At 39.7% G+C, this 16,877-nt stretch overlaps 1 protein-coding gene across 3 annotated transcripts in view; it reads right to left on the bottom strand.

Moving 5' to 3' along the window:
* Positions 1 to 5,966: 5,966 nt before the first annotated feature.
* The window catches only part of iqsec3b (IQ motif and Sec7 domain ArfGEF 3b), a 68,367-nt gene continuing 57,456 nt past the window's right edge, over positions 5,967 to 16,877 (bottom strand). The window contains exons 12-15 of one of the 3 annotated variants that reach the window (XM_061774221.1): positions 16,456 to 16,614; positions 15,291 to 15,383; positions 13,236 to 13,282; positions 5,967 to 10,732 (exon numbers count right to left, since the gene is read on the bottom strand). In XM_061774221.1, the coding sequence (XP_061630205.1) occupies positions 10,313 to 10,732; positions 13,236 to 13,282; positions 15,291 to 15,383; positions 16,456 to 16,614 (719 nt within the window). In that variant the 3' untranslated portion in view covers positions 5,967 to 10,312. Of the gene's footprint in view, positions 10,733 to 13,203; positions 13,283 to 15,290; positions 15,384 to 16,455; positions 16,615 to 16,877 lie in introns of all 3 variants that reach the window. The other 2 variants (XM_061774222.1, XM_061774223.1) reach the window with 2 other exon arrangements.

Genomic DNA, 16,877 nt, shown 5'->3' on the forward strand with positions numbered 1-16,877 from the left:
CAAAAATAAGGCCTTAAAAAAAAAAAAACACACACCAGTAAAATAAGTTTCACCACACTTTCTTTCGCCCAATGCTGGATTATTTAGCAGTCACACTCAAACTATTTTTGTGCTTCTTTATTGAGTGCAACTGCTAAATAAGCCACTGTGTGGATAAAGAAAGTGTGGTGAAACCGTGTTATATTGCACACTTTTATTTTGAAGGTCTGACTTTGGACAGGATGTTATGGTGATGGTGCCCTAACATACAGTATACGCCTTGCGGTCTGGAGAACTGTTTTCACACGACTTACGAAATGCTTCAGATGAATGCACTGTTGGGAAATGAATGGCCGAGTCACACATTTTTTGTATGAAAACGGAGCGGATGTAGGAAAACAGGCATGAAAATCAAGATATGCCATCACTTGCGCTCCGGCGTACATTGCGGAGTCTACGAAAATAGGGCCCAATGGCTTTGTCACGATAGAGCATCTGTCTTGTGCAGCCGTTGCTTGAAAATGACAGATCTTCGTCAGCCGAGCTGTCAAGTCAACTCGCTGTTTAAGCGGTTCTATGTAAATAGTGTCACTGTTACATCACAATCTGGCAACTCTATGAACAGATAACTCACAGACACATTTTGGTAGTAGGCAGCTTACAAAAGATTTAGACCTTTGAAATTGTTCTGTGACTGAGCTTTTAACTCAGTTTGATCTTATTTCAAAATGCGAGTGAGCCGCAGGATGCGGGACGAATGTTGTGCTGTTCACTGCTGCCATGTAGCGGCTGAGTATCTGAAGCTCGCTTGTACCTCAGATTTTGGCCCGCAGTACAAAGCAAAAGAGCCAAAAATTTGTAAGTTGGTGCACTCGTAAATCAAGATACCGCTGTACTTGGTTTTGTAATTTTACAATTGATGGATGGGCAGGCCTGCCAGAGACCTAACTATTTTTATCCAAAATACCGTCACGGCTAAAAAAATTTGACACATACACTTTTTTTTCCGACTGTCTGACATGAAATTGTTTCCTGTTTTACGTCAATTAGGATTACCCAAATGACTTCTGCCTCACAGTTCTAAGGACCGGGTTTCAGTCCTCGGCCCCGCCTGTGTGGAGTTTGCATGTTCTCGCCGTGCCTGCGTGGGTTTTCTCCGGGCACTCCACTTTCCTCCCACATCCCAAAAACATGCGTGGTAGGTTAAATAAAGACTCTAAATTGCCCGTAGGTGTGAATGCGAGTGCGAATGGTTGTTTGTTTGTATGTGCCCTGCGATTGGCTGGCAACCAGTTCAGAGTGTACCCCGCCTCCTGCCCGATGATAGCTGGGATAGGCTCCAGCGCTCCCGCGACCCTTGTGAGGCTAAGTGGCTCGGATAATGGATGGATGGATAGATTTCTATTTGCCAAATGCCAGAATAATGAGAGGATCTTTTTAGACAAATATATATATGCCAGTGTTTTTAGCCATGACTGTACATTTTGGATTATATGTCTCCTTTAAAAATGATGTTACTTTCTCCAGTTATTTTTTAACCCCTGAAAATGGAGGTAGTCCACGTAAAATGTCTGGCCAATCCTAAATAGTAAAATGCCATTTTTTGCTTTTATTTCAAAGCCTTTGTTGCTGTGTGTTGTATAAGGCCAAATCACTCTCCAATATCTATGCAGACTATTGTGTCTATTTCCTCATGTACATTCCTCAAATGCTGTCACACTCAATATTGCATCCCCGCGCCGTAATGAATGAGTTCAGCGCCTGTGTGCTAAAGGCACAGGAAAACCATTGCAGGCTGATTTTCCCATAAGCTCCCTGCCCTCCATCCTTATCGCCCCCTTCATCCACCTGCAGCAAAATCTTTCATTTGTGCAGCTCGAGTCAATATTAACAACACACAAAGATGTAGAGAGTAAAAACTACTTTATTCTTTCATTCAATCCAAACAAACAAAGAAAAAAATGAGAAATACTCTTTAATGTTTTTCTAATAAACATGTTGATCTTTATGAAATCTCCTTTTGTTTTCTTTTATAAAGAGCGTGAGGGTGCAAATATTCATGACAGTGTGAATGCATGAGGCCGCCGCATCCCCATGACAACCGCAGAGAAGGAGGGATGAAGGAGAGCTCAGGACAGGGAGTAAGATAAGCGAAATTGTGCGTGAATGCTGAAGAGCTGACGCTGAACAGAAATACTGTGGAATTTATAAAAATGTAGGAAATGGAGAAGACTTTTGAAAAATGAAAATAAATTTGTTTGACGATGACATTTTTTTAATTGGTTGAGAAATGTGGAAGGATTAGGAAAAAAATGTCAAATGTATCATTAATTCCGGAATTTTCTTGTGGAAAATGTGTGAAATTCTGGGAAAATGTGGTAGTTTTGGGACTGGAAAAAAAATAGCTGCCGAGCTGTCCTGGATGAGCTGACAATTGGGACGCTGGAATGGTTTGAATCGGTTGAAAAATGTGGAAGGATTAGATACATTTGTCAAATGTCTCCATGAACTTGGGAATTTTGCTATGGAAATTGTCAAAAACTGGGGAAAAGTGGAAATCTTTGGAATCTAAAAAAAAATGTTCATGATGTCCAGAATGTGCAGAACAGTTTTGACATTAAACTAGTTTGAATCATTTGGAAGGATTGGGAAATGTCACATTTCGTAATTCATTTCAGTGGGGATACATTTCCATCGAAAATGTAGAATTCTAGAAAAAAATTGGAATTTTTTTAATGTGGCGTATATGAACACTTTGAAATGGTTTGAATGGAAGGACTGGAAAATGTGTATAAAAAAATAGTAATAATCCTTTTGTTTTTTAAAATCTCCATTAATTTCAGAATGTATCCATGGAAAATATGGAATTCCAGCAGGAGGAATGAACATTTTTGCAAAGTGGAAAATAGATCCCATGCTATCGTTAATGAGATGAACATTCCGATATTGAAACGGTTTGAATCAGTTGAGAATTGTGGAAGGATGGTCAGCACTAGGCGCTAGTACATCCTAACTAAACCTTGTTGCGTGAACTGATGAAGTCTGCTCGGATGAGAGGCGAAACGTCTTCTAAGACACACAGAACAATCCAGCTGCGCTCGACTCAATGCCCTGAGAATGAAATGACCTGGATGAATGAGAATATTCACAGGCCTGTGGAAGGATTGGAAATGTCAAATTGATTGACTCATTTCAGTGGGGATACATTCTCACGGAAAAAGGGAAAAATGTGGAAGAGTTAAGAAAAGTTGCAAACTGTCTGCCTGTGGGAGGGGCCATAGGGGTCGGGTGCAGTGTGAGCTGGGCGGTGGCCGAAGGCGGGGACCTTGGCGATCCGATCCCCGGCTACAGAAGCTGGCTCCAGAGACGTGGAACGTCACCTCTCTGGCAGGGAAGGAGCCCGAGCTGGTGTGTGAGGTTCAGAAGTTCAGACTCGATATAGTCGGGCTCGCCTCCACACACGGCTTGGGCTCTGGTACCAGTCCTTTTGAGAGGGGTTGGACTCTCTTCCCATCTGGAGTTGCCTACAGTGAGAGGCGCCGAGCAGGTGTGGGTATACTTACTGCCCTGGGGCTCGGCGCCTGTACGTTGGGGTTCACCCCGGTGGACGAGAGGGTAGCCTCGCTCCGCCTTCGGGTGGGGGGACGAGTCCTGACTGTTGTTTGTGCCTATGCACCAAACAGCAGTTCAGAGTACCCACCCTTTTTGGAGTCCTTGGAGTGGGCCCTGGAGAGCGCTCCGGCTGGGGACTCCATCGTTCTGCTGGGGGACTTCAACGCTCACGTGGGCAATGACAGTGAGACCTGGAAGGGCGTGATTGGGATCAGAACGATCAGAACCCGAGGGGTGTTCTGTTATTAGACTTCTGTGAATGTTAAAATGATGTCCTGAATGACCTGAACATTTTGATGCTGGACAGTTCTGAATCGATGTGGAAGGGTTGTGTAAATTTGTACAAATGTCTCCATTAATTCTGGGAATTTAGACAGAGAAAATGTGGATTTCTGAGTTTTTTAAATGGAAAAAAAAAACATGTCCTGAACATTTTGACAGTGAAATGGTTTAAATCGGTTGAAAAATGGCAAAGGATTGGAAAATGTGTAAAATGACGTGGGAATTTTGCCCTGAAAATGTTTTCATTCTGTGGAATGAATGAATAAATGAATTAAATTGAATGAATTTGTACATATTGTATATGCTCTTCAGCATTCACACGTTAAATAAACATCATAGAAAATCACATTAATGGACACGACGATTAATGATGCAAACACAGACTGGAGCCGCTCCGTTTCTGAAGCTTAACATGCTGAATGGCGGTCATCAAGTCAGTGAGGGTTCACAGAAAGGAAAAAGAAAATCCAAACGCCAAAGCAGGGAGAAGACAAGCGTTTCCTAAAATGGATTTTGTGTTTTATTTGCCTGCTGTGTTTTTGCATGTGTGTGTATGTGTATTCATCCAAACAGCATAGCCCTTTGCAATCTCCTCTTATTAATACAATACCACAGTAATAAAGATGGTAATAATAATAATGCGTTGCCATGGTAACCCTTCTAAAGCCTATAAAAGCTTGCCGTTTTCCTGCTCGGCTGCAGGACTTAGTCAGGACACCCACCCTCCCCCGCCTGATATTAAGACGCCAATAATAATAACTATAGCTCTGTGTTTGTCATTCTCTTTTAAACTACACTCTTCTCTGTACAAATTAACCAGACGTAGACACACGCACACACGGACGTGAGATCACGTTCTCAGAATAGAATCTATATATTTACAATATGTATTTAATATATTCTGTGGTGCAAAAAAGGTACAAGACGTGCTCAGTGCGTCTCTGCTATACAAAGCGGCTCTGAACAAATAACCATTGTTTGAACTTCATCCGAACCATCTTGCTGCTGCTTTTTCATTATTTCCTGATTGTTTTTTTTTTTTGTTTTTTATTTTTTGTTTTTTTTTAAATATATATATTTTCACTGTGCCGGAAAGTAAAAAGTGCAAAAAGCGTTCATAAGGAGACCTACGTCCACCCCCCCGTGTGGAGCCTTTTTTTTTTTTTTTCTTCCTCAACTAAAGCTATAAGTGAGAGTTTCCCGGCTGATAAATGGTCTTCAACCAACAACAATATTCACAGTGGAGAAAGCCATTAGGAGAGAATGTACAAGAGGAGGGGAAGCATGATGAATTACCACCACGGTCCCAGTGTGAGGAAGGGAAATGGAAGTAAGTCAGAGAGGCGCAGGCGATTCCTGCTATCAGCTAAATCTATTAAGGCCACACTGGAAAGTAAAAAAACACAGAAAAAAAAATATCAGGGATAATCTTGATTTCAAATGAGATCAAAAGTCAAAAAGCCCGAATTTTACAAGGATAAAAATGTAATACTGTATGTAGAAAAGAGAAAGAGTGGGAGTAACTAGATTCATTTAGATTAAAGTTGTAATATTCAAAACGTCCTAAGAATAATGTTGAGGAAAAAAGAGCCATAATTACGGGTAACCAAGGTCAGAGTATAAGGTGAAAATGTCTTAGTTTTATGTAAATTATGTGAGAATGTTAAAGCAATACAGGGGGCATTTTGCAGAAAAAAAGGTAATAATTTTACGAAAAAAAGAAACATTTTCAGAAGAAAAATCCAATCATAATTTTATGAAAATTATATGGTAAAATTACAAGAACAATTTTATCAGATTAAAGTGGTAATATTCTAGAAAGTTGCCCAGAGCAACGTAAAAAAAGATTACGCAGAAATAAAGTCTAAATTTTAGCGAAAGAAAGTCACAGTATGCAAGATTTAACGTCTAACATGACAAAAGTAAAAATAAAATTTTATAAATATATAGGAGTAGTATTACATTAAAACCTGTACAATAAGATAATAATTACTGTACTGTACTATTATTACAAAAAAATCCAAATTTTATGAGAATAAATTCATGTTTGTTTTTACAAGAAAAAAGTCAATTATACAGAAAGAGAGTCACAGTATGAAGGGATACTAATCTCAATTTTTAAAAAATTAAGAGTGAATATTATGAGACAATAGTGGTAGTTTCCCATAAATAATAGTTAATATGAGAGTGTATATATATATATATATACATATATAGTAAATTTTAAGTCAAGTATAATGAAGAAAGTTTTAAATATCATGAGAATAAAGCTGTAATATTACAAGAAAGACATTATTTAGGGAAAAGATATTAATTTCATGTGAATTAAATAGTGATTTTATGAGAGAAAAGTTCAAAAGTTGTAATATTACAAGAAAGCAAAAATTATGTCATATTTTGTATGAGTTCTTGAGAGTATTTCATATTACAAGAAAAAGAGTAAAACAAATTACCAGGGAAAGTCCTAACTTTACAATAAAAAAAAGAATCAGAGTAGAAAAAGTTTTTTTCCTGGAAAAAAAAAATAATAATTTGACTTTGTTGTGAAAATTTGGATTTTATACTCAAAACAATTTCGTAACACTCCAACTTTTTCAATTATTTTGAAATTTGACTTTGTGAAAAAAATATTATATAATATTTATTTCCAGCGTGGCCCTAACATTTCTCAGTAATGCAATACTAAAACTGTACTTTGTTTTTGTGACGTGATCTGCTCCCACGCACCATTGGGAAAAACCCACTCGTGTGACGCTATGCTGTACATCATGTCGGGTAGACACCTTTGTATCCTCCCCCCCCCCCCCCCTCTCTCTCTCTCTCTCTCTCTCTCTCTCTCTCTCTCTGTTTTTCTTCCTTTAAAGCAAGACAGGAAGAACTGCACCGATAAGCAGCTTTCTTCTTTTCCAGTTGATAAGAACAAATAATTGCAAATCTGAAAAGCTAGACTTGCTGTGCCAAGACCAGTTTTTTTTAAACGCTCTGTTTTTTCAATAGCATCCTCTGTTTTCTCGCAGGGGTGAGCAAAGTAAGGACCGTGGGCCAGATACAGCCCGCTCTGTTCTTAAATCCGGTCCATCAAGCCTTTATTTTAATCAAAACCCTGTGATATTTGTTGCATTAATTTATTTTTTATTTTTGTATAGAAATGTATTGATTCATTATTTTTTCAATCACATACAACATAATTTGTTGCCTTAATGCAGCCAGTTATCTCCTAAAACTGGTCATTTATTGTAAATGATAAAATCATTGTGAAATAAACCATTTAAAATATTTTATTAATTACTTAAAATTAGAATTAAAATGTAAAACTTAGCAAGAATTATTATTTTACTGTTAAAATAAACGATTTTACATAAAATACAAAAATGCATTTTGATTCAATTACTTAAATGAAATGAAAGGAATTATTTAAAAAATGTTAAAAATGAGCATACATTATTTGTAATTAAAATATATTTTGTACAAAATACTAAAATAGTAGTTATAAGGCTTTTTTATTCAATTAACAATTTTGTTAATGGATTTTAATTGAAATATATTAATATTTTAAATGATCAAATACATAGTAAAATAAAACAATTTACTCTTTCCTTAATTAATTAATTAATTAATTAAATGAATTTAAAATAATACCATTTAAAAATGAACATGAATTATTTGATCATTGAATATTTTCACATAAAATACATAATTAGTAAAATATATAAATATATATATATATATATATATTTATACAGGGCGATTGGAAAGTAACTCCCTATTTTAAAATACTTAGAATTTATTCACATGTTGTAATGTTTTCAAAAGATTTTTGTGTATGTTCCATGATTAAAGGAGCAAGTCTATTCTACCAAACCAACGACTTTGGGAGAACTTGAAGGGTGAATACAAGAAGTTATATCTTCCATCGAATGTTAAATAAAACACCATGCAATACACTTTCTTCTCATGTTCATTTCCTATAAGAATTATAGTGCAGAAATAAATGAAAAAGTACTTAAAAGTAGGGAGTTACTTTTCAATCACCTGGTATATATACGTCACCATTTTCTCACTAAATATATTTCCAAAGGTGCTATTGACATTAAATCTTCACCAGATGTTGGGAACAACCCAAGTAATCCATACATACAACAAAAGTAGAACAAATAAGATCAGAATTTGCGTGTAATAATGTGAAATGACACGTTGCGAAAGTATTGAACACATGAAGAAAGGGTGGCGAAAAAAGGCATGAACACCCAAGACAACACCTAAAATCTATCAATAATAAAATAACAATCCAGCCCCTTGTTAGTGCAACTGAATATCAGCTGGTTCACTCCTAATTGATAGCCTACAAAAAGGTCTCATTGCCAAATTGTGAGCCAAGACACATCTCATGATGGGTAAGAGCAGAGAGCTGTCTCAAGACTAATTGCTGCAAAACATAACGATGGCATTGGTTACAGGCACACATCTAAGCTTGTGAATGTTCCAGTGAGCACAGTTGGGGGCATAATACGTAAGTGGAAAGCCAATCATACCACCATAAATTTGCCTCGATCAGGTGAGGTGCTCCTCACAAGATTTCTGTCAGAGGAGTGCAAAGAATAATCAGAATAGCTGTCCAAGAGCCAAGGACCACCTGTGGAGAGCTTCAAAAAGACCTGGAATTAGCAGGTACTGCTGTCACAAAGAAAACAGTGAGTAATGTACTCTGCCGCCATGGCCTGTATGCACGCTCATCACGCCATTGCTGAAAAAAAAAAGCATGATAAAGTTTGCTGAACAACATTTGGACAAGCCAGTTAAATACTGGGAGAATATAGTTGAGCTGTTTGGATGCCATAAAGCACATCACGTTTGGAGGAGAAATGGCACTGCACATCACCCTAAAAACACCATACCAACAGTGAAGTTCAGATGTGACAACATGATGTGGGGCTGCTTTTCAGCAAATGGTACTGTGAACTTCACATTATTGAAGGAAGGATGAATGGGCAAATGTACCCAGACATTCTTGAGAAAAATCTGCTGCCATCTACGAGGATGATGAAAATGAAACGAGGGTGGACATTTCATCAGGATAATGATCCAAAACTTACTGCCAAGGAAACTCTCAATTGGTTTCAATGGAAAAAAAATAAAGCTGCTAGAATGGCCCAGCCAATCACCTGACTTGAATCCAATCGAAATTCTATGGAAAGAACTGCAACTCAAGGTCCACAAAAGAAGCTCACGCAACCTTCAAGATTTGAAGACTGCTTGTGTGGAGGAATGGGCCAAAATCACACCAGAGCAATGCATGCGACTAGTTTCTCCATACAGGAGGCATCTTGAAGCTGTCATTGCAAACAAAGGCTTTTGTACAAAGTATTCAATAAATGCTTGGTCTGTTCAATACTTTTTCCCTGTGTCATTTCACATAATTACACACAACTTCATTTCTGATCTCATTTGTTCTACTTTCTTTGTATGTATGGATTACTTCCACTAACATCTGGTGAAATGCTGCGATTGGCTGGCAACCAGTTCAGGGTGTACCCCGCCTCCTGTCCGATGGTAGCTGGGATAGGCTCCAGCACGCCCGCGTCCCTAGTGAGGAGAAGCGGCTCAGAAAATGGAAGGATGGATCTGGTGAAATGTTCATGTCAATAGCACCTTTGGAAATATATTTAATGAGAAAAATGGTGACATGTTAAATATTTATTTCAGCCGCTGTATATATATATATAGCATGTTCTCCCCGTACCTGCGTGGGTTTTCTCCGGGCACTCCGGTTTCCTCCCACATCCCAAAAACATGCATGAATTGGAGACTCTAAATTGCCCGTAGGTGTGAATGTGAGTGCGAATGGTTGTTTGTTTGTATGTGCCCTGCGATTGGCTGGCAACCAGTTCAGGGTGTACCCCGCCTCCTGCCCGATGATAGCTGGGATAGGCTCCAGCATGCCCGCGACCCTTGTGAGGAGAAGTGGCTCAAAAAATGGATGGATGGATGGATATATATATATATATTTATACAATTAAACAATTCATAAATTAATTATCATTAAATCCTTTAAAAATATTTAAAAGATTAAGAACGAGAAAAAATTATCTTCCCATCCCACGCTTTGCATACACTTAACTTTTTTTTGCACCTCGTCTACTACGAATGAGCTGGCCCATCTGTTCATTTTAAATAATCAAACGTGGCCCTTGAGCGCCTTAGTTTGTCCACCCCTGCTTTATATGAATCTTGGTGCGACCTGTGCACAAAGAGTCTGAATGTGTCTTGAAGATGGTGAAACGCGGAACAGACATCTTCAGCGAGCGGGCCAATTGTCGGTTGCCTTAACAAAATGGTGTCCCAACAACTCCATGTTGTCGGTCCCGGGAGGGTCATAGTGGCAGTTTTTTAGTTTTTTTTGGGTTGGGGTGGGGGCGGAGGGGTGGGGGAGGGGAGTAATTCAGACAATGCTGCGGGAGCCGCTGGAATTGCGTCTGCGAGTGAGTGGGATGGTGTGGTGTAGCGGCATGGGCGAGTCTGGCGGGCAGAACTGGTGCGGATGGTTGTAAGGGGGCGGGGGCGGCGGCAGAGGGGGCTGGGGCCCGTCCCCCTGGACGTGGACGGGCGTGGACATGGCCGAGCGCAGGAGCTGGTGGGCGGTCGGGCCCTGGCTGAGGAAGGCCTCCATGCGGCCCCGCCCGCTCTGGTCCACCACGATGACTTTGACGATCTGCTGACACTGGATGAGCGTCTCCGGGCGGAGTTCCCCGGCCGGGGCGGGGTCGAGCAAGGCGGGCGGGGCGGTCAGGGCCAGTGGGGGCATCGACTCAACGCCGGGCGGGCTCAGTTGGTAGGTCTGCAGCCTGTTGTGAATTGACACCTAGTTTAGGAACAGCCAGAGAACGCACGGGGAGTTACCAGCCTGAACGCAGCCTTACGCAGCCCTCTGGTGTGACACGCATGGGCGCATGCAGGCATGCACGGAGGTGGCGTGCACAGTGAGCGCGTGCGACGCACACACACAGAGACACACGCGTTCTCGTCTAAACATTCATATGTATCTTTTATAGATATTATAAGGCTGACTCCAAAAAGTTGGGATGCTGTGTAAATTAACCATCCAAACCACAAATGTAATTTAAACTCACAATAGATCATGGGGAAAAGCCAGAGATTTGTATATTTCATAATAGTCAATGATATATAATAACAAATATTCTTTAATCATACGTTTGTTTGTTTTTTTGCCTTTACAAAAACTTACAAGTGCCCCATGAGCCATTCCTTGCTTGATCCTTTTTTGCTTTGTGTTGCGAGACAAAATTATTTCAATGAAACACAAAGATAATCAGTCTGCTTTATTATTATAATATTATTAATATGTATTGCTTTATTATTATTATAATAAATATAATTATTAATACTTACTGTTGTGAAGCTGAAATTCTAAGATTTGGACAATTTTAAGTCAAACAAGGTCTCCAAACGATTAATCAATTAGCAAAAATGTTTTTGGTTAATTTGATAATCGATTAGTTGTTGATTAATCGTTGCACCTCTTGTTACGAGCGAGCATCAGATACGCCGACGCTTGAGTGAAGTGAAATAAAATGGAGCAATTGAGGCATTGTAATGCTCTCAGCATGCGAGAGAGGAGAGCCACAGTCATTGCTGCACTTTCACATTGTGTGTGTGTGGACGTTGTGTTAAATGAAAACAGAATACAATGATTTGCAAATCATGTTCAACCTATATTTAATTGAATACACTACAAATACAAGATATTTAATGTTCAAACTGATAAACTTTGTTTTTAGCAAATAATCATTAACTTAGAATTTTATGGCTGCAAAACGTTCCAAAAAAGCTGGGACAGAGTCATGTTTATCACTGTGTAACATCCCCTTTTCTTTTAACAACATTCAATAAACGTTTGGGAACTGAGGACACTAATTGTTGAAGCTTTGTAGGTGGAATTCTTTCACATTCTTGCTTGATGTACAGCTTCAGCTGTTCAACAGTCTGGGGTCTCCGTTGTCGTATTTTACCCTTCATAATGCGCCACACATTTTCAATGGGAGACAGGGCTGGACTGCAGGCAGGCCAGTCTAGTACCCGCACTCTTGCTGAAATAAGCAGGGGGTTTATTTTTTTTTGCTAAAAACAATAAAGTTTATCAGTTTGAACATGAAATATCTTGTCTTTGTAGTGTATTCAATTAAATATAGGTTGAACATGATTTGCAAATCATTGTATTCTGTTTTCATTTATGTTTAACAAAACGTCGCAGCTTCATTGGAATTGGGGTTGTAAAACCGCGACTGTTGATGCTAACCGTTAGCAGTTTAATGGTGCTCTGCAGTGTATGCTAGCGTTAAGCTGAGCTGACTTTTCTAAGGCAAAACTATGTGGGTGTTTTAAGTACATGTGTAATTCTTCAGGTTTTCTGTTTCGTTTGACAATAAACTTCAACTGGGAGTAGCATTAAACAGCTTGAAGCTTGAAGCTTTTGGTTAATTGTTCAATATTTGCTAAACTGCTGCTTATTGTGAAGTGAGTGAAAATGAGTTTACTACCACTATACAGTGCTCGCATCTCAAGGTTTGCGCTCGCAAGTCAAAGCAAAAAAGAGGCTGAATGACAGCTCAAATTTCAAAAAACTCGTAAGTTGGGTTACTTGTATCTCAAGCCACTGCTGTATTAATATGGGCATAAATCACTTTTAGGGGAGCATCAAATAATCATTGATATTCACTATTCACATTCAGGCATGGTCCCTATCTTCCTTAAATAGTCGGGGGTTACTGTATGCCGTAAAAACATTTTACACTACATCAAAAGTCTCACTAATGCCTTAGAAAAGAGGAGAGGGGGTGTGAGAGCTTGTTCTGCAGGTGGATGAGGGTGGGGGTATTTGGTAGAAGATCAAGGGATAAAGTGACACCGAGGGCGTGGTGCCTCCCTGACACACTGACTGACATCTCTCAAGAGGACTGGCCAAGGCGGGAGAGAGACAAACGGTGAAAGGGAGAAGAAACACACACGGTGGGGACAAACACACATGCAGACACACAGGCTGGCTTATGTTTGCCTTGTCGAGGCTTAGCAGCAGCTGATGGAGAATGGATGTTTTCTACAGAGCGAGAGTGGCGGCTGATCCACTCGAAGGCCTCTAGGCAGCCTTTGTATCCTTGGTGATGAGCCACGGGCGGAGCTTTTTGCTTTTTTTATTATTATTATTGTTGAAGCAAAGCATGACTTTCTCCTTTTTGAGTCACACACGCAAACACACACGGACACATTCACAGAGAAGCCGACAAGACCCACGGAGATGAACGAGCACACACTTACCTGAGGGAGACAAGAGTGGTTTTGGCACTCACCTCCACTGCGTTGTTGTTGCCGCTTTTATCGTACGCATCCTGTTGACCTGCCGGAACGCACAAGAAATCAACAGGCATACTTCAGAATATTAAAAGCACTGGAGTGGGAGGCGCATTGTGCAGGCTTCAGCATTTGTGCTAGTGAATGAATGAGAGAGTATGGTCTGTTTGCTATAATGGCCCTCAGGAGAGCTCCAAGGTTAAACCCCTCTGTACAGTGGGGTTTAACCTTGGATTATACCGTATTGCGGTTCATCGTTTGAGCCCTTGCTATATCATGTTTTGATGAATTGTTGTATGCTCTGTTTGTATGTGTTGCTGCTCCGTGTACAACCGTGTATGTTAAAGTATCAGGGTTTTTTTAAAGGTTTACTATTACTTAATTTCTGTTAGCCCATTTATGGCGTTTTGCGGACTTGATTATTATATGGGTTGGTTGAGCATTTTAATGTTTAAATATTCACTGTTTTACAGTAGACTGGGAGTGACAAATAAACAGCTTGAAGCAAGCATGTTTTGCCTCTTATTTGGAGAACTGTATGTGCTTAAAATTCTTTGAATAGTGTTCTTTAATTCTTAACTTTTTTGATTGTGTTTAAAGCATGTGGGTGGGGTAAAACTGTATTTTAAAAGTGTTCTACAGTAAATGATGTGTGGGTGTTGTGTACGGTTCTATTGTGTCTTAAACAAGTGAATAAATTTGAGATTTGCACCAGAGTTTAATAGGTTGAAAATGTAGACTGGATGATTCACCAAAACAAACGAACTTCCTTGGCGGAGGTAAAAGGTTTGTTCCTTCACTTGAATGTAAAATTACATTTGTGACTTCCATGTGACTTCCATCATTTCCATGATTTGTGACTGTGTCCCAAGCAGTACTGACACTGGATAGCCTTGACAGCTAACAGCTGCAAATACCGCCGACGTGTACTCTAATTAAATTACAAATTTCCCATCTTTCGGGGCTTCTAATCAGCACTAAGTAGCGGAGTTGTCACTTTGAGAGATTTTTTTAGTACGTGAGTGCAAGAAACGCTTCAGCAGTTTGGGGATATACAAAAATGCTTATTTGCTTTTCTCCAGTGAGCGAGATAAGGAGATTTACCACAATGTGCGTTCGAGCTTAAGTTCTTTTGCAAAACAAAAAAAATACACACGACACTACATATATACATACTAAAATGGACGCTCAGTGACTACATAGCACATTTTAGCCAGTGTTTAGCTTTGGGGCAGCACAAATTTGCCTAAAAAGTAACTCAACAAAACTTCGATAAACAACCAATAAAGAGTGAGACACATGACAGCTTGTAAGCTTAAAGTCATCACTGGAGGCTTGGATAAAAACCTGACAAGGGAGCCCTTCCCAGGTTAAGAGCACTGATGCTTGCTGAAAGGGGACAAACTATGGAAAATGTACTTTTGAACTGCTTGTATAGAAATAGTGGGCTGTGAAATTAAACAACCAAGTACATCTTTTGGGAGCTGCCTAATTCCCAAAATGTGTCGGGAATTAATGTGTCGAAGCGTTCTGAATTTTGTCGCACTGTGATGTCACATTAGCTCTAATTTACGCAATAACATCCCCTTAACGAGTTCCTCTGCCCGTGACTTGGCAGCTAGGCTGACTGAAGATCCGCCTTGGAAACACTATCATGTCAAAACCAAAAGATCAGATTTGAGTTTGGCAATGTGTCTGCTGCATGTGCTAAATACAAGTATCCATGACAGTGTAATTCTTGGTTATGAAGTGCTGCCTCCACGAGTGAAAAAACAATCGATACTTTTACAGGCTTTATTGGGGATTTGGCGCTCAACAAGTAGCACTGACAGACAGAGATACATGGTGTGGTGATGTTGTTACGTATAATTACTCCCACAGTTGTCCATAGGTGGGAATGTGAGTATGAATGCTTGTTTGTCTATATGTGCCCTACGATTGGCTGGTGACTGGTCCAGAGTGTACCACCTCTTGCTTCAAGTCAGCGGGGATATTCTCCAGATCCTAATGTATAGAAAATGGATTTTGTCTTGAAAATGGATTTTAGTCAGCACCTGACGGGGATCCTTGCCCCGTGTGCGCGTCCACTTGGCCGCCATTCGTATGTATGCTGTGAGGCTGGATGCCCTGTTGCCTCTCCAGTTCCCCTTAAAAATACGAGAAAACAAACAGAAGTGTGTATGATATACTGGACAGGTTTGAGTGCACAGTCGTCATACATCTTCGGTGGTGGGAAGTAATGAAGTAACTAATACTTCCTTGCTGTACTTCATTGAATAAAAATAATTCTCCATATTCATTCTCCATACAGCACCTGTTTTCAAGTTCAGTCCTAATTATCCTGACAGAATTTAGCACGCAGCAAAGCTTTGTCCAGTGATAATTTATTTATTCTCTGTAAAAAATGCAATAATAATATTAATAATGCACACCACTTATATAGCGCTTTTCAAGGCACTCAAAGTTGCTTTACAATTGCACACATTATTCATTCACTCCACAGTCACACCCTAGTGCTAGTAAGCTACTTGTGTTGCCACAGCTGCCCTGAGGCAGTTTGACAGAAGCGTGGCTGCCATTCTGCGCCTACGTCCCCTCCAGCCACCACCAAAAATCAAAGCACATTCATTCATAGGCAATGTGGGTGAAGTGTCTTGCCCAGGGATACGACGATGACGTGTTCAGGCGGGGATACGAACCGGTGACTTAATCTCTACACCAGAGTCTGTACTTTTTTACTTTTATTTAAATTAAGTATTTTTTTACAGGTTTTTGTAAAGGTTTAAAGGTATCTGTACTTTTACTTACAGTGCAATGAAAAAGTATTTACCCCTTCACTCAATAATTCAAATTTTTTGCATAGTTTTCCCAATTTTACTTTTAAGATCATCAAACAAATGTTAATATCAGACAAAGATTACCCAAGTGAACATAAAATCCAGTTTTTAAATCGTACTTTTGTTAATTAAGGGGAAAAAATATTGAAAGCTACCTGGCCCTGTGTGGAAAAAGTATGTTAGGTTTAGGGGGCAGCTACTTTTTCACATATAAAATCGCCATTGAAAAAAAACTGCATTTTATTGTTTACTTGGGTTAACTTTGATATTATTTGTTTGATGATCTGAAACATTAAAGTGGGGAAACTGTGCAAAAAAATAAGAATTTGAGAAGGGGGCAAGTACAGAGTGTGAGTAATATTGCCGTCTCCGCAAGCCTTACACTGGATGTGTATGCGCTCCATCTCGTTGACTTCGGAAATAGCCTCTCGCAACTCCTCTGCGAATTTCCGCAGCTCCTCCCCACTTGGTGAGCAAAAGCTCACCAGCTGCTTCTTCTCAGAGGTAAACGGGCTCATCATGGTGATGCCATGGGCATAGTCTGGTGCCAAACACAAACACACATCATATTTATTCATGAATTGCAAATTAATAAGTAGCGCCCCTTAAAAAGTTGCGCCCAACATGAACTAAACCGATCAACATGAAATTGGGTAGACGTGTCGATCATAAAAGGACGCACTAAGAAGTCTGTAAGTCTCCATTTTGATTTGAATCCAAACTCCGACTGGGAATTTCAATCAGAAGCAGGTACCCACAACTGATGGGCGACACTAACTTGCCAAGTTTCGTGATCATTTCAAT

The sequence above is a fragment of the Phyllopteryx taeniolatus genome, chromosome 5 (assembly GCF_024500385.1).
Source record: "Phyllopteryx taeniolatus isolate TA_2022b chromosome 5, UOR_Ptae_1.2, whole genome shotgun sequence".
Classification (NCBI taxonomy): domain Eukaryota; kingdom Metazoa; phylum Chordata; class Actinopteri; order Syngnathiformes; family Syngnathidae; genus Phyllopteryx; species Phyllopteryx taeniolatus.